The following is a 17,331-nucleotide window of genomic DNA, read 5'->3' on the forward strand; positions in this document are numbered from 1 at the left end:
CAGAAGAGGGTCCATCCACCCTCCCTTTTCTTGGAATCCCTACAGCCCCAGTCCTGAACTTCCAGAGATGAGAGTTCCGACTACAGAGAGGAAAGGAGGAGGACGGGAGGGAGAGAGAGGAGGAGGGTAATCAGAAGCCATTATGTGTGTTCCACTGCAGCCAATCTTTTCCCAGAAACCCAGGGAGCAAATAACCTCTCAACAGGTCAGGAGTGTGAGGCTCTGAGAGGTAAAAGGGGTTGCCCAAAGGTCTAGATTTAGGAAATGGTGGGGTTGGCTTTCCACCCACTTACCCACCCTTTCATTCAACACCTTGGATTGGCCTGCTCAGAAGCAAGAGCTCGGGAAGCCCCAAGTCACTTCACAGCCAAGCGGAAGAAGCATGGGAGTTGGGGCGGGGGGTGGGGGACGGGGAGGGGGGCGGCTCCCAAGGTGCCAGCAGGGGCCTGGGCCCCGGATCATTCCCTCTCCAGCTGGTTCTGAATGACTGAGCCGTCTCGGGGTGCCCTGAGCCATGGGCACAGTAAGCTCAGGGAGTTTAACAAATGTTTATAAAACCTTTTCATATGCAGTTAATGATCCTTATTAGGACCTGAGAAAGCAGTCGCTCATGCCACATCCCAGCTTTAAGGAGCGTTTTATTATTACACGCCACTCTGCAAATTAATGAGAGAAGCCGTGGCCCATTTGTCAGCGGGGCCAACGCCCGGGGATGCTGGCAAAGAGGGCTTTGTCCCAGAGCTGCCTGGGCCCCATTCCCTGCTCCACCTGCCCTCCCCACTACCCCCAGACGCCCACCACTGTCGAGTTGCCAGCCCACCAGCTGCCACGGCTGAAAAGGGACCACCTTGAGGCTTCCATGACCTCAGATCCCTTTGCCCGGGCCTGAGCCACCGCAGATCCTGGCTCTCTCTTCCCTGAGGTGCTGGGATCAGATCCTTCCACATTCTGGGGGGACAGAGGAATGAGAAATACAAATGCCTGGGCCCCTGCCCCTAAATCTGAATTCCTAACCAGGTGCCCAGCTGGTCTGAAGACCAACACCCAGGCCGGACACATGAGCCCAGACGTCTGTGTGAGAATCCTGGCCCTGGCCCAACTGCGTGGCCTTGGACCACAGAGCTCTGCAGTTTCCCTCAGTGTCCCCACGTGTAAAATGGGGATGTCATATCTATCGCAAAATGGTTTTTGTAAATATGATGTCATCCTGTGTGACCAACATGTGTTTTGTCTTGAAACTGCTCTGCTGTTTGAATCATAGAATCATAGTGTTTAGAACAGGAAACCGCCAAGGTCAGGGTGAAAAACAGCTGGTGGAACTGGGCAGAAGGGACTGGATGCATGAAATGCTCATAAATTGGCTGATTTTATCTTATGTGAATTTTACCTCAATACAAAAAAATAGATCGATCTCCTTTTCATCTTAAATGTTCTATCGAGCAGTGTCCGAGGCTGGTTCCCTCTGCTCAGTGAGCTCCTACTAACATTTCAGGGTTCAATTTAGAAATCATTTCCTCCAGTGTTCCTCTGCTGGCCTCTCAAGGAGGTGTCCCCTAATACCATGCCCTCCCCTCACCCCCAGGAGGGGACACTATCAGATGTTCAGGGTCCACCTACTGGTACCACAATAAAAGATGGGGCAGGGGGTGGTTCCCAATCACAGACACCCCTTACTGGGCACACAGCGAGCAGTCACTTCATTGGAGCCCATCATTCACAATAGATGGGCTCCAGGATCCCCCACAGATACCAAACTTCATGAATGCTCAAGTGCCTTATATAAAATGGCGAATATTTGCATTTAACCTACATACATCATCTCATACACTATAAATCATCTCTAGATTACGTATAAGACCTAATACAATGTATGTTGTGTGTTCAGTCACTCAGTCATGTCTGACTCTTTACGAGCCCATGGACAGTAGCCTGCCAGGCTCCTCTGTCCATGGAATTTCCCAGCAAGAATACTGGCGTGGGTTGCCATGCCCTCCTCCAGGGGATCTTCCCAACCCAGGAACTGAAGCCTCGTCTCCCTCATCTCCTGCATTGCAGGAAGGTTCTTTACCGTTGAGCCGCCGGGGAAGCCAATGCAAGTTCCCTGTAAATAATCATAAACAAATGTAAATGCTACATAAATTGTCACTGGAGTACAGCAAATCAAATTCAGTTTTTTTGGAACTTTCTGAAAAATTTTTCCCCAAATACTGTCCATCTGTGGATGTAGAATCTGTGGGTGTGGAACCCGCGGATATGGAGGGCTAACTATATTTACTTGTAGAATGGCAGCTTTGACTCTAATCCAGCCCTGATTTTAGAGACAAAGCTGGTGTAGCCCAGCGGAGGACCAGGCCTAGCCCCAAGTCACACAGTTGCTTAGTTGGTGGAGGAGATGGAGGCCAGGCCTCCCTATCCCTGGAAGACTCCCAGCACGATCCCCTTCCTGGTCACCAGCTCCCATGGGCGGGAAGCACAATCCAGGCACATGAGCCTCTCCTTCCAGCCATTAGCTCATCTGGCCATGGCCTGTATGCTAGGGCCCTCTGTCTGCCCTTCCTGTTTCCCCAAGCCACGGCTATTTACATTGTCAAGGGCTTATCACAAACAGGCAGGCAAAGACCCATATCCTAGGGAACCTTGTCCCCGGAACCTCCTATCAACACAACATGTGGGCCACGGGGACCTGCAACTTCCATATGATCCGACGGAAATGACTCACACACGGGGTCTCAGTTTCCCTACCTCTAATGTAACAGGTGACAGCAACATACTGATTTAACACCACTTGGAGTGAGATGGCTGAGAGCAGAGCCACCTGGGTCTAGTCCAGGTTCTGCTCCTTATTGTGGGACTCTGACCATCAAGGCATGCCTGGCTTCCTCTCTGTAAAATGGCTATGATTCTTGTACTTACTTTCCAAGTGTGTAGTACCTTGCATGTATTTAGAACCATGCCTCATGTCTGTAGCAATGTAAGCGCTTAGGGATGCAAGTTATGAGTTTTGTAAGTCCTTTCCCTGCCCATTATGACCTGATAGCTGATTGCCCTTCCCTTACAATGTGGAGTGTAGTAGCCCATCATAGTGCTTCTCCCTGAGTGACCATCAGCCCCTGGCCGGCACAGGTCACCAGAACATACACAGGCACGTGCAGGGAAAGGCTGGATACAAGCCCTGGTTCTGGCATCTTTGAGCTTGGATGCACCATAAAAACCACAAAGGGAGTTTACAGAGGAAGATCAAGGTCTGAACATCAGACCTTCAGGGAAGGCTGAAGCTGCCTTCACTCACCCGGCGATGTAGAGGAGGTCTGGGGATAACCCAGGCCTGGGGCAAGGAGCGGGGACTAGATTCTGCCTGGGTGGTCAGACCACTCACTGCCCTTGTTGGGCCTCTGTTTCCCCAGCTATAAAATGGGCGCATTAATCCCTGTCCTGCCTAGTCCTCAGAAGGGACACAGTGCATGCGGGGGGAGGCTGTGAGCTGCACCTCCTGGCGGGTGGACAGGACAAGGCACCTCCCAGTTACCAGATGTCATTTCCAGACAGCCAGAGCAGCATCTCCAGGTGTGGCCTCTCCCTAGGACCCCAACTTGAGCCACCCAACGGGCAGCTCCACTTGGCTGTCTCAGAGGCGTCTCCAGATCAATGGAGCCAAAGCAAAACTCTCTATTCCTGCTCCAACCTCCAAATCTGCTCCTCTCAGTGACCATGACTCCCATCATTCACCGGAGGTTCGAGGTCACAAACTTGCCCTTTAGCTCTTCTCCTACATCCACCCTTGCAGCAAAGCCTATGAACTCTGCCTTGAAAACACACCCCAAAGCTGCCTCTCTCCATTGCCACTGCCAACCACCAGAGTCAGCGGCAGCCACTTCGACCGGGACTGTACAAGAGCCTACTGGCTTCTTGTCTGGCTCCAGCCCTCGGGCCCCTACTTTAATTCATTTAAAAGTAACGGATCCCATCATTTCTCTGTTTAAAAACCCTCGTAAGTCTCCTCGTCTGGTTGAAATAAAGCACATACCTCTTACCTACCCCACAGGCAATCTTATGACTGCTCTTATCTCTTGCTCCTCTCTTCAGTCTTGTCCCAGACACACAGGACATTCTCCTTGCCTGGAGCAAGCCAGTTCTCTCCTTCCTGCATGTTCTCCCCATGGTCTTGCAATAGCTGCTCCTTCTTATCATTCAAATCTCAGAGAGGAGTCCCCACCGCCTGAGTAAGCACCCAGTCTGGGACTCAGTAGCCCACTGGACTCTTGCCATCTGACATTCTTCCCATCTGTTTGCTTTGTTGTCTCTCTTGTTCCCCACAAGACTGAGGGCAAGAAACACCCTTCTGGCTCCCTAGCATAGGCCTGACACAGTAGGTGTTCAGTAAATATTTGCTGACTGAATGAATGAAGAGATGAATGGGTATATGAGATAAAGCCTCAAAAATTCCATGCTGCATGCAAAGGTTTACCAGACAAAGGGACCTAAGGCCTTGAGTGAAGAAACAATTTAAATGGAGGTATCTCCTAGGCGAGGAAACAGGAATCATTGGCGTTGGATGCCAAGTCTCAGCTGTACAGTTTCTTCTACTATGAAAGTCCTGCTCCCTCTTCACCTGACTATGAAACTTCTCCTTATCATTCAACATTTGACTCCTATCACTTGTCAATAAGTCAAGCCTTTCCCGACCCTCTCCCCCATCATCAAACTTTTCAGTCTTCCTTCACATTTCTGTAGACTCCTTCCCACCTCTAGCCTGGTTCTAGATCTGGACCGTCTTTGAACCCTGGAGCTGAGTTCGAGGCTGAGCCACATCTGGGTACCCACCGCACAGCCTGGCACTTGGTACAGGGTTGGCATTCAGTAGAGCTTTGCCCATTATCAACGCAGTCAGTCAGCTGGACTCTGCCAGGCTCTGGGGAAATGGTGATGTGAAGATGAGCTCTCTGCCCTCTGGGCTGTGCTTGCAGTCTAAATGGGAGACCAAGATGAGCGTACAGCAAGCTGATAATTGCTTTAATAGATGTAGACATAAAAAGTGCAACAGGACCATAAGGACCGTAAGCAAAAATAAATCAAGTTATAAAATGACAGCAACACTGGGACATCATTTCCATAGAGCTTCAAAACCTGAAAGACCAACCTTTGCATGTTTAGTAGCAGTAATAGTCGCTCAGTCATGTCCGACTCTTTGCGAACCCACGGACCCCGCCAGTCTCCTCTGTCCATGGGATTTTCCAGGCAAGAATACTGGAGTGGATTGCCATTCCCTTCTCCAGAGGATCTTCCTGACCCAGGAATTGAACCTTGGTCTCCTGTATTGCAGGAGAACTCTTAACCCTTAGAGCTACAGGGAAGACCTAAAAGACGTATCAGTGAAAACCTGAAAAACCAACCTTTGCATTGTTTACGAACACACAAATACATGGTAAGAAAAAAATTAAAACATGCATGAGAATGAGAAACACCATCTTTGGGGAGATAAGAAGACAGAATTGTGGAGGTTCACATATACACCTTTAACCATTTCTATAGTATTTTGATTAATGAGAAAAAATTTAAGTACATATGGCATAATATTAAGATATATTGAGGCAGGTATTCCTTGTTGTTATAATATGCTAATAGAGTCAAAGGGTTTGAAAAATTTCCAAGATCATTTTATATTAAATGCAGTGTGATTAAAGAAAAAGCATCTAATCTATTGAATGAGTGCCTGATGGGTAGGTAGATAAGTGGATGGAAGAATGAATAGATGATGGTGGAGGACGGATGGCTGTGTGGATGGAAGGATGCATAGATGGGTGGCCAGTGGGTGGTTGGAAAGGAAAATGGATGGGGGGATTGATGAGTGATTGGATCAAATGAACGGATGAGTGAAACACTGCTGCTGCTGCTAAGTCGCCCAGTCGTGTCCGACTCTGTGCAACCCCATAGATGGCAGCCCGCCAGGCTCCCCCGTCTCTGGGATTCTCCAGGCAAGAACACTGGAGTGGGTTGCCATTTCCTTCTCCAATGCATGAAAGTGAAAAGTGAAAGGGAAGTCAGTCAGTCATGTCCGACTCTTCGAGATCCCATGGACTGCAGCCTACCAGGCTCCTCCGTCCATGGGATTTTCCAGGCAAGAGTACTGGAGTGGGGTGCCATCGCCTTCTCCAGAAACACTGCTAGAGTTTCTCAAATTTTACCCTGTTCCCTCCACGTTCATCCCACTTGACCACACATCAAGCCACATGCTAGTCCCTGACAATGATGGATATAGGATACTGACAAGTCACTTCCCTACAGGATCGCAAAGCTGGGGCAAGAGTCAAACCCAATGGGGAGACAGCATGTAGTGCTGCAGATAGTGGTCATAAGTGTGTGTCCAATATGCTGAAGGGACAAAGTGAAAGGAAGACGAACTCCCAGAATTTGTCCTTGCACAGTGGAAGCAGGATTTCTGCTGTGTCCTTGCAGCATGGATGGGTTTCATGGCCCCTGTACCTGGGCAGGGGAGGGAGGTGGGGAGCCCGCACATGCGCCTACACCTTGACCCTGATGTAGCACGTTTTTATCTCACCAGCTACCCAACAAGAATCTTTATTGCTCGGCACAGTCTCCCAGCTAACTAGGAGAGCATTTTTCTAATTACATTTCCCTTGAAATACACCCGGGTTTGAGTTAACACCTCTTCAGTCTGCCAAAGACTAAGTCATTTTAAAATTAGTTCTGGAGGTTTTGCAAAAAAACCCCACCGGGATACAGCATTCCTTTCCCACCAAGCTGCAGGCCGAAAACTCTCCCTAGATGCCAAGAGCAATTTTCCTTGGAGACTACGAAGCAAGCGCCCAGGGAAGGACCCGCATCCTGGCCTGCCAGGCTCTCAGATCTGTTGAATGGCCTTCACAAAGCTGCTGGATCGATAGAATCATAAATGCATTTTGCCCTAAGCAGTCTCACTGATACTTTTTAAAAACCATACGGATGGGAGGGAAATGTGATCCATATGGTTTTGAATCATTAACACTTAAAATCGTCAAAATAGAGAATTTTTTTTTTTCCTGGAGAAATTTCATAGCCGAGGCGCCTTTAGTGGCTCTTTAATAAACTGTTTAGAATTCTGTTGTTCCCCCTCAAAACACACACGTACAAGCCCACATATGCTGCACATGTATGCACAGCCCACTGACTCTGAGAGGGCGTCAGTGGGAAACATAGCCCATTACACACCATCTATTCCCAAGACAGGGTGGGTTAGTGGCCACTGAGAGAACTTTTGAACACTTGGGTGGTCAACGAAGTTGACTTGGTTCAGTTGTTCAGGGTAAAGAGTTCCATACAGCTGTGGAGCTCATCTGGACAAGCCCCTTAATGGGAGAGATAAGAAAGTTGAGGTTCAAAGAAGGCCCAGATTCTTTAAGATTTAGTAGAAGTCATAGAGGAGTACTTCTGGATAAGGTCGATACAGCAGGGTGCCTGCGGCTGATACCATGTGACTCAATGGCAGGGTGTGAGGTAGGGATACGGGCAAGAAAGAGAGGTTAGGGACTGATCACAGCACACATCCCATGGCTCCCCAAAGCCTAAACACGTTGATCTTCTAAAGTCTAAACACTCTTAACTTCCCTAGCCTGGAAGTCAAGGTTGTGGAAGAGGGCACAATCTTTTCTATGAAACACAAGTCAGAGTCTAACTCTGGAAGCAACAGAAGGGATGGTTTAGAAACATAGGGTGATTAGTTAAAGCTCTTAGGAGAAATGAGGAGGCATGGGCTTGAGGACAGAATGGAGGAGGGAGCAAATCTAAAAGATATTTTAGAGAGAAATTCGATAGGATTTGAGACCAAATGAGTATAACCAGTGATGGAGAATATGAAAGTGCTATCAGTTTTCCACGGCTGTTCTAACAGATTGCCACAAACTTACTGAGAAAACACATACATTTATTCTCTTACAGTTCAAAATGAATCTCACAGGGCTAAACTCAAGGTATCAGCAGGTCTGTTCTTTCCGGAGGCTGGCTCCAGAGGAAAAAGCATTTCTGGCCTCTTCCAGTTTCTGGCTTCCTCACCTCTTCCGGGAACTGTCAGCAATCTCTGGCCCGTGGCTACATCACTCCAGCCTCTTGTTTCCACTGTCACATCACCTACTACTCATTCTGAGCCTCCTGTTTCCCTCCTGTCAAGTCTGTTGTGATTATATCAGGCTCTCCCAGATAATCCAGGATAATCTTCCCATCTCAAAATCCTCAATTTAATCACATCTGCAAAGGAATTAGGATGTCAACATCTTGGGGTAGGGAGAGGGATTAGTTAGCCCACATCAAAAATGAAATCCAGATTTCTGATGCTGGCAACTGAGTGGAGTTTTTAACCAAGAATGAAGGACATTGGTGAAGAAGATGATGAGCTTGGAACTTCCTTGTGGTCCAGTGGCTAAGACTCTGAGCTTCCAATGCCTAGGGTTCAATCCCTGGTCAGGGAACTAAATCTCACACACTGCAACTAAAGATCAAAGATCTCTTGAGCTTCAACTAAGAACTGGCACAGCCAAAGAAATAAATATTTTTAAAAATATAAAAAAATGATCAACTTGATGTAGGAGATGCTGATTCTAATTAGAACTTGGTAGATATCCAGGAAGGGCATCCTGATAGGTAATAATGATCTATGGAGATTCAGAGCAGAGGATGGGTAATCTGAGAGTGTCACTTTCAAGTCTTCAATAGCATGGACACAGCTGTATCCCTAGGAATAAAGGAAGGTTTTCTTATTCCTCACTCACTTCCTAGGCAAAAAGTGCCGAGACTAAAAACAGAAAGCAGGGGGGGAACCAGTTCGGGGCATTAGACAGAAGAGGAAGTATTGCTGGGAACTGAGGAGGGATCAGACTGTTGATTCAAGAAAGGGGAGTGGGGGACTTGCCCAGTGGTCCAGGGGTTAAGACCTCGCCTTCCAATGCAGGGGATGTGGGTTCCATCTCTGGTCAGGGAGCTGAGATCCGACATGTCTCGTGGCCAAAAATCCAAAACAACAACAACAAAAAAAACAGAAGCAATATTAAAACAAATTCAATAAAGACTTTAAAAAGACAAAAGGAGAGTGGGCTATATGATAAGGTGGGGTGGGGTGGGGATCACAGTGTCAGATACAGAACAATGACCTCCAAATACAGAACAAATAAGGTAGGAATCAGTTTGGACACCTCATTGGTGACCTCAAAGACATTGGAGCGGAAACAAGTGTTCAGATTTCCAGAGTTCTAAAGCATGGCGGCCACACATTTCATGGAAAAGTTTTAACAGTGAGAGAGCTGAGGTGGCAGGCTCGGGGACTGAGCTGAATTGGATGTAGAGGGCGGGCTTCCCAGGTGGCTCAGTGGTAAAGAATCCACCTGCCAATGCAGAGTGAAAGACAGGAGGGGAGGAGGGGGCAGGAGCTGAGAGCAGCCACACTGAGCTGGAACAAGTCCCTCCCATCCCCCCCACCCCCGACCCCATCCTCCAGGAACCTCAGCCTAAGCCTCCCTCCCACGTTTCCCAAACCAGAACTCAGTTCTCTGCGCGACCTCGGCCAACTCACTCCCTGTCTCTAGGCCTCCTGGTGAAATGAGAGACTTGGAGGCAGTGACCGCCAAAGGCTTTTCAGCCCTCTCGGCCTCCAAAGCACAGCCTTGGACGTGGAAGGGCTGTCTGAGCTTTGCAGAGGCCCCCGCCTCTTTGGAGTCAGGCCCAGGCCTCTGTCATTGCGTAAACATGATGCAGGCCTGTTTGGTGCCACATAGCTGTGGTTTTCTGTTTTCCCCAGCAGTAGCTACAAGGCTGGGCTGCAGTTGAGACAGCCCAGCAGGAGGGAGAGGGTGGGGAGGAGGGCAGGAGAGAGAGCGCTTCTCTGTGCAGCCTCCTCCGCTTGGGTGGGAAGTTTGCAGAAAGGAAAAAAACATGCATACGTTAGACCTTTCCTCCACCTCCCGGCACCAATTCCAAAGAAAATGGGTCCTTTCTAGCACCTTTCGTAACAGAAAATCAATTCTCCAGGTCCACCTCCTCTGCTTTGGAGCAAATACTCTCACGCGGCCTTCGTGGACACAGCCTTGGGCAGGTCTTAGAGTGAAAGAGCAAGGCCCGGGGGGTCAGAGTGGGTGGGAGTAGAACAGAAGGTACCACAGGCCCGGACAGGCAGTCCTCCCTGTGGCCAGGTGCACAGTAGGTCCAGATAATGGGTGTTTCTTAAGCCAAGGAGAACTGAAACCGGGAAGAATACAAGTTCATCCTTGAAGAGAACAAGTGGCACTGTAGGGCATGGTTGGTGTGATCCGTGCCCCGCATGGACCCGTCGCCGGCCCACAGCTCCACCCCCCAGCGGTCGGGCAAGGGGTGGGGAGATGGTGGGTTACTAACAGCACATACCGTACCCTTCCCCACAGAACTGCCCTTGGCTGATAGGAGCCAACTCTCCAGAAGATTCAGGAATTTCTTGGGCTTCCCAGGTGGCACGAGTGGTAAAAAATCCGCCTGCCAATGTAGGAGGTGCAAGAGAGGCAGGTTCAATCCCCAGGTTGGGAAGATCCCCTGGAAGAGGAAATGGCAACCCACTCCAGTATTCTTGCCTGGAGAATCCCATGGACAGAGGAGCCTGGCGGGCTACAGTCCATGGGGTTGCAAAAAGTCAGATAGGACTGAGCTACTGAGCACTCTATCCTTGACTTACAGATGCTGGAGTTTAAATCTCAGCTCCTGATTCATGTCGTCACATAGCAAAAACCAACACACCATTGTAAAGCAATTATCTTCCAATTTAAAAAAAATTGCTTTAAAAATAAATAAATCCAAGCCCCTTTGCTTCAAATTGGGACAAATCTTTGGTGCAATTCACACTCTAGAATTTCCAGTGAGATCAGGGTAAGAGACCGTTACATCTCTGCTTTGTAGAAGGCCTCTCTGGCTTCACTCACTGACTGCTTCACTGGCTTCTTCTGAGAACACCCCTCAACAAGGCACTTGCCCGGGAATCCGCTTTTCACCCTCTGTTTCTAGTGAACCTGACCTAGCACGATGGGGAGAGCTTTCTAGACAAGACCCGGCTTAGGGAGGGGTCTTTCCTATCTCAAGCCGAGCGAGTTGTCAAGCTGCTCACTCAGCGGCGGGAGAGAGCAGGGGGCACGCCACAGCTGGCATTTGGCTGGGTCAGAGCTGACTGGTGCCACTCTGTGCACCCGGGAGAGCTGCCGTGCTCAGCCACAGCAGCGGCAGACAAGACCAGAGCACAGCCCAGCTGGCAGAAGCCTCTGAGGCCACCCAAGGCTGCCCAGACACACTGCGGCTCTAGCTCTGCTGACCAGTTAAAAGAGTCAACTAGGGACCAACACAGAGGACAGGAGCCTGTAGACCACCCAGACCAGAGCATCACAAGGCAAAAAGAGCTGGGCTCTGAAAGGTCCGAGGACTACACCAATACCGCAAAGCCCTCCCTTTGGTGGCACCAAAGCTACTGAACTGTGCAAATATTTATAACCAAGGCAAGAGCAATAATAATAGTGATCATTATATATATATATATATATATATATATATATATATACTGAATTAGTGGTAAAGAATGCACCTGCCAATGCAGGAGACATAAGAGACTGAGATTCGATCCCTGGGTCAGGAAGATCCCCCCGGAGAAGATCCCACTCCAGTATTCTTGCCTGGAGAATCCCATGGACAGAGGAGCCTGGCAGACTACAGTCCATGGGGTTTAAGAGTCGGATACGACTGAAGCAACTTAGCATGGAGCACGTATGAACCAAATGCTGCTCTGGGTCAAGCCCCTGCTAACGCACTGCGTCCAGTTATTTAATCCCCTCACCACAATGGGTATTACACTCTCCATTTAGATAAAATGCTGGACACGCCTACTTGTGTAGCACATACATGCTTGTGTATAGTTGGGAAAATATACATGTTCAGACCATACACAGCCCCATGTGATACCCACTGGTTTGATTAGCAGTTGAAGAATGAATTCAGCACTATGCATGGAACAGTTTATTAAGGATACTACCCTTAAGAAGGCATCATGAATCTCTGATGTTCTTGGAGCTCTGGCTCATGGGCCCTTGGGGTCTCCTGCACTCCAGCAGCCACTGCCTTCAGCCCAGAGCAGGCAGAGCTGGCCACCTGTTCACAGCCCCTCCTGCCCTAATCCCTCAGATCTTCAAACCTGTGGCCTCTCCCCTCTCCCAGGCGAGGGTGTCAAGCCTGGTTCTAAAGTCATATCAGGGAACAGCTGTGCCAGGAGTCAGGTCTGCTTGTTCCATTCACACTGGTAGAAACAGACTGCACATGACTTTGACCTCCTTCTGTGAAGCCAGCATCTGAGGTGCTGAGCTGCAGGGACCCAGATGTCCCAGAGAGCACCCAACATCTTCAAATACTCCCAGAGTTGCTCCAGGCTCAGAGCTCAACCCTACACCACTGACCCCTCACTCTGTGGTCCCTGGGGAAATGGGCTGGTCTCCATGAAGCTTCTAGAACACCTAGCCTTAACCCAAGTCTCCCGCACTCAGAGCTCTGGATTTGGAGTCCACAGACCATGGTTCCTACAGTCCTGGTCTCTGTGAGAAGCAAGCTCCAAGTCCCTGCTCTTCCACTGCAACTCCAGGAACACCAGCACTACCCGCCAAAGACAAAGCCTGTCTCCACTTCTGTGAAATGGAAATGAAAGTGTACGCATGGGTCAGCATTGTAGGTTAAGCTGTGTAACAATCTCCAAGTCTCCGTGACTTCATATAGCTTTACTCTCAGTCACATAAAGGCCTACACCAGGCAAGCATCCTTCCTTCGTCTTGTTGCTTTGGCCTCTAAGGCCACTGCAGAAGAGGGGACAGCAGATGGTAGAGATACACATTCATTAACTGCCTCCGTCACAGGGGCACACGCACGTTTCCTGGGCCTGAAACTTACACAATGTAGGGGCTCTCTAAAAGACAATTTATATAAAATTATAATACATGTAAAATATATTTTTATATATATTTTATATATATATTTTTTACAACTGCTCCAACACCACTGTACACAGAAATTATAAAACAACATACCCAAGGCCCCCAGAGAGCAGGGCCAGGACAAGACAGGGGCCTGGAGCCCCACACTCCATTAGCCTCAGGATAAATCAGATCTGCAGGCTGGAAGGGACACACCCCTGTTGCTCACAGTCCAGTAGCGAGAACTAGGACACAGGCCAATCTCAGCACAGGAGGCTGGGGGGTGTAAGGGAGCGCCTGGCTCCTTGTGAGTAGGAACCTGCTCCAAGAGCATGCTGGGCTCGGGCAGCTGGGTGATAGAGGCCTGGAGATTGCAGGGATCCCGGAGGTCAAGAGGTAGGGCAGGGGAGCTCTGCCTAGCCCAGAGTCAAGAGGGCAAGGCTCTGGTCCCAGACCTGTGCTTTCTCAGCGGTGAGAACCTAAGACACTTCTTCAACCCTCCTGAACCTCCCTGGCCCCATTGCCCAGCTTTGTAAACTCATCCTGATCGCCCAATGTGATCTCAAAGAGAAAGCAAGATCAACAGCCTACAACGGCTGTGCAAACAGCCCCAGGCTGTGCAGAGTGAGCCCCATTTGTAATTCTTTTTAGCAGAGCTGCTCTGTCTTTCTTCTTTCAGACACCTGAACTCTGGCGGTCCCTGGAACCCGAAGCTGAGGATAATCTCTGCTTCTTCAGGTTGTCCTGCCTTACCCCATCTGCCTCAGTGAGACAACCAGGGCAAACGTTGCAGATTCAGCTGCTGCATGAACCTGCTGGATTGTCCAGGAAGATTCTAGAATATCAGAGTCCAAATGGTTGTCCAAAGGTTAGCTTATCCTTGGCAGATACTGAAAACGCTCGACTCTTCCAAGGAGTCCCCAGCAGGTGCTGACAGGACTGTCAGAAAGTAGTCCAGCCATTACGGGCAGCACCACCAAGCTGCCTCGCCACAGTAGAGCTGTTTTTAAATCTCCATAGCCCCCCTCTGCAACCCCGTCACTCTAGAATGTCAGACCACATCATAATAAACACATCAGAATGCATCTACATCCCACTTCAGATATCATTTACATATAACTTCATAGGAGCTGAGACGAGTTGAATTTAACAAGTTGACATGATGTTACATTATGCACATATTCAATTAAACATCAATTAATTTTGATTTTGCAGTCATTTTTTGAAGTCGATCATTTTTTTTCAAGTATCAAATGTTCCGGGAAAAATAGTAATCTGTTGGCCTTGGGCTTGGGGTACCCATAGATAAGCCAGCCCCTCGACACCACCCTTTCTGGAGTGAACAGCCAAGCTTTTCTGTCCTCTCAGAAGATTCAACTGGGGAGTGACCCACCGTCTGCGTCATCCCTGGCGGGGCTGCTCGTGTTCCTGTCAGGGACTTTATCTCTGTCCTGCCCCGAACGAGGAGCTGAGAACATAGTGTGGGGCTGGGTGACCACGGGGGCTGCCAGAGTCCATGTTCAGAGCAGAAGAGCAACAAGAAGAGGCTTAGGCTGTCAGAAAAGCGGCATGACCATAATGAGACTCCTGTCTTGGCCAAGGTCACAGAGCTGTCTGTGGCCTGCTCTCTGCCCCTCTGAGCTTCATTTTCCCTAGCTGTAAGTCAGCAAGTAGCAAATGAGGGAGGCCAAGGTGCTCGCTATAATCTTTCCCTTATTTTCTAGATCTACAGAGCTGCCATTTTATAGTGTGATGTTTATTCTGGTACTTTCTGCTTCAGGGTATCAAAGTCAGCACAGTGAAGTGTGGGTATTTCTACTATTGAAAAGCTATCATTTGTGAAGGGGTTGTAGGGTGTGTAACAGGGTTTGTGCATGTGTGAGTGAACACATGCACACATCCTGGAGAAGTGCAGGTACACGTGGACGTGGGGTGTGGTGCTGTGTGCGCCTGTGTTGTAAGCAGACGTGTACGAATTTGTGAATTGGTGTCATATGTGCATGTATGAGGTATGGATGCGTGAGTGTGCATTTGTGTGTGCAAATGTGTACATGTGCAGGGCAGCAAGGCCAGGCAAGAAGGAAGGAATTCAAGGGCCTTCCTGGTTCCTAGTTCCCCAGAACCCTTTCTTTCTGGAAGGTATTCCGCTTTGGCCATCAGCCTGGCTGTCGTTTGCTCCCATAGGAGAGCATCACTGTCCTTGAGAACAAGGCCAGGAACTAGGAGACTCTGCCACTAGGCACGGAACACACTTGACATTTTACAAAGGTCTTTCTCTTCCCTATTTTTTCTTGATGCCAAGATAGAATTTGTGAGGTTGGTAGTATCATTCCCATTTTTCAGATGAGCTAACTGAGGCTCCCTTAGGGGACAAGTGACAAGTGAGAGGGCATGGGTATGAGATGTTCCCACTCCACATTTCCGGTCACTGCAGAAGGCAGGTGGGGTGGGCCCTTTACAGACATGGCTTTTTTCTTGGACACATCTGTCTCTGACTTCTTCGTGGCCCATCAGGCAGGACCCAAGGTCAGTGGGGAGAACCTGTCAGGGGTGGTGGGCAGCAGCCCCAGTCCGAAGCTGGGGGTGGCACAGGCTTCCCTGGTGGCTCAGACAGTAACAAATCCGCCTGCAATGCAGGAGATCTGGTTCAATCCCTGGGTCGGGAAGATCCCCTGGAGGAGGGCACGGCAACCCCCTCCAGTATTCTTGCCCAGAGAATCCCCATGGACAGAGGAGCCTGCTGGGTTACAGTCCATGGGGTAGCAGAGTGGGACACGACTGAGCAACTAACACTCTCTTTCACGGAACCACAGCAATGGGTAAACCAGGGTGCTGAGTGCCACGGACGTGTCGGGTCTCGCCTCAGACCGCTGCTGCTGGAGATTAGCAGCTGCAGTCATGGGGCCAGGGAGCCGTCTCCTCAGAGCAGCTGGGCAGGGCGAGGCAGGGCGGGGATGAGGGAGCTACTTGTGGGCAGGAGGAGTTTCACGTGGCCCTGTGACAGAGCACCCAGGGTCACTGGGCCAGTCCCCAGGTCCCAAGCTGGGACATCACCGGTTCTCTGAGTCTTACGCCCTTATGGTGACGTCCAACACACTCCATCACCTAGTCCACTCCTCACAGCAATCCTACATGGTTGTCATTCTTGTGCCCATTCTGTAGATGAGAAAATTGAGGTCCTTGGAGATTAAATGACTGGCAGAAGACCCAAACTCTCATTCTGTATGGGTCTGGGCAGAGTTCAGAATAAGGTGGTTAGGGGGCATCTTGTGGCTCAGCTGGTAAAGAATCTGCCTGCAGTGTGGGAGACCTGGGTGTTGGGAAGATCCCCTGGAGAAGGGAAAGGCTATCCACTCCAGTATTCTGGCCTGGAGAATTCCATGGACTGTATAGTCCATGGGGGTCACAAAGAGCTGGACACAACTGAGTGACTTTCACTTTCACTTTTTCACTTTTCAGGGGGCATCTACTATGTATCAGGAACTATGCCAGGCACTTCTCAGGTAAAATCTCATTTATACCACACAAATCAGTGAGGTAGAGAGCATCCCCTCCATTTTGGAGCAGAAACAGAGCAATTCGTTTGCCCAACGTCTTAACAGAAGGATCCAAACCCAGGTACACATGCCTCAGAAATACTTAATGCAGCTGGGATGATCTTAATGTATACATCTGACCAGGCCACATCTCTGCCTCCCGCTACTCCCTGGTGCCTCAAGGACCACAGGGAAATTCAAGAGCCTTAACCTAACATCCAAGGCTGTCCACCCTCTGGCCCTGAGCACGGCTCCCTCTTCTCTAGCCTGCCTCCCTGCTCAGCCACCTGCAGTCACACTGCTGCGTCCCCTTGAACATGCTGTGTATTTGAAGAGCTCTGGCCTTGGTAAAGCCTGGTCCATCTGCCAGAAATGCCCTTCGCCCTCTTCTCTGCCTGTCAAATTCCCATTTATATGGTGTGGTCACATGGTGTGATCACCTCCTAGAGGAGGTGTCATTTGAGTTGGAGTCAGTTAATCCTCTGGATTCATGAAACAATTTTCACCTTCACTACAACTTGACATGGCTGAGAAGATGTGGATGTTTATAACTGGTCACTAGACTGGGGATACTCTCAGAGCAGAGAGGGTGAACTGTTTATCTCTGTATCCTAGCAACCTGCACAGGGCCTGGCCTAGCACAAGCATTCAACCAGAGTATATGGATGGAAGAATAGATGGATGCTCAGATGGAGAAACGTGTGGAAATAACGTAACAGATGGGTGAATGGATGATTTGACTGGCAAATGGATACTTTAATGGAGAGATGAGTGGAGCTTGGAAGGATGGAAGAAGAAGGAGCAGGTGAATTATACCAATGAGCACAAAACTATTCAGCACTGACAAA

General features: G+C 49.4%; 1 protein-coding gene across 2 annotated transcripts in view; it reads right to left on the reverse strand.

Moving 5' to 3' along the window:
* Positions 1–544: 544 nt before the first annotated feature.
* Positions 545–17,331, reverse strand: part of LOC123333447 — a 42,930-nt gene continuing 26,143 nt past the window's right edge. Inside the window, exons 2-4 of one of the 2 annotated variants that reach the window (XM_044942349.2) lie at positions 4,822–4,965; positions 2,069–2,101; positions 545–948 (exon numbers count right to left, since the gene is read on the reverse strand). In XM_044942349.2, coding sequence (XP_044798284.1) covers positions 645–948; positions 2,069–2,101; positions 4,822–4,965 — 481 coding nt within the window. In that variant the 3' untranslated portion in view covers positions 545–644. Of the gene's footprint in view, positions 2,102–4,821; positions 4,966–17,331 lie in introns of both variants that reach the window. The other variant, XR_006550865.1, reaches the window with a different exon arrangement.

The sequence above is a fragment of the Bubalus bubalis genome, chromosome 4, assembly GCF_019923935.1.
Source record: "Bubalus bubalis isolate 160015118507 breed Murrah chromosome 4, NDDB_SH_1, whole genome shotgun sequence".
NCBI lineage: Eukaryota > Metazoa > Chordata > Mammalia > Artiodactyla > Bovidae > Bubalus > Bubalus bubalis.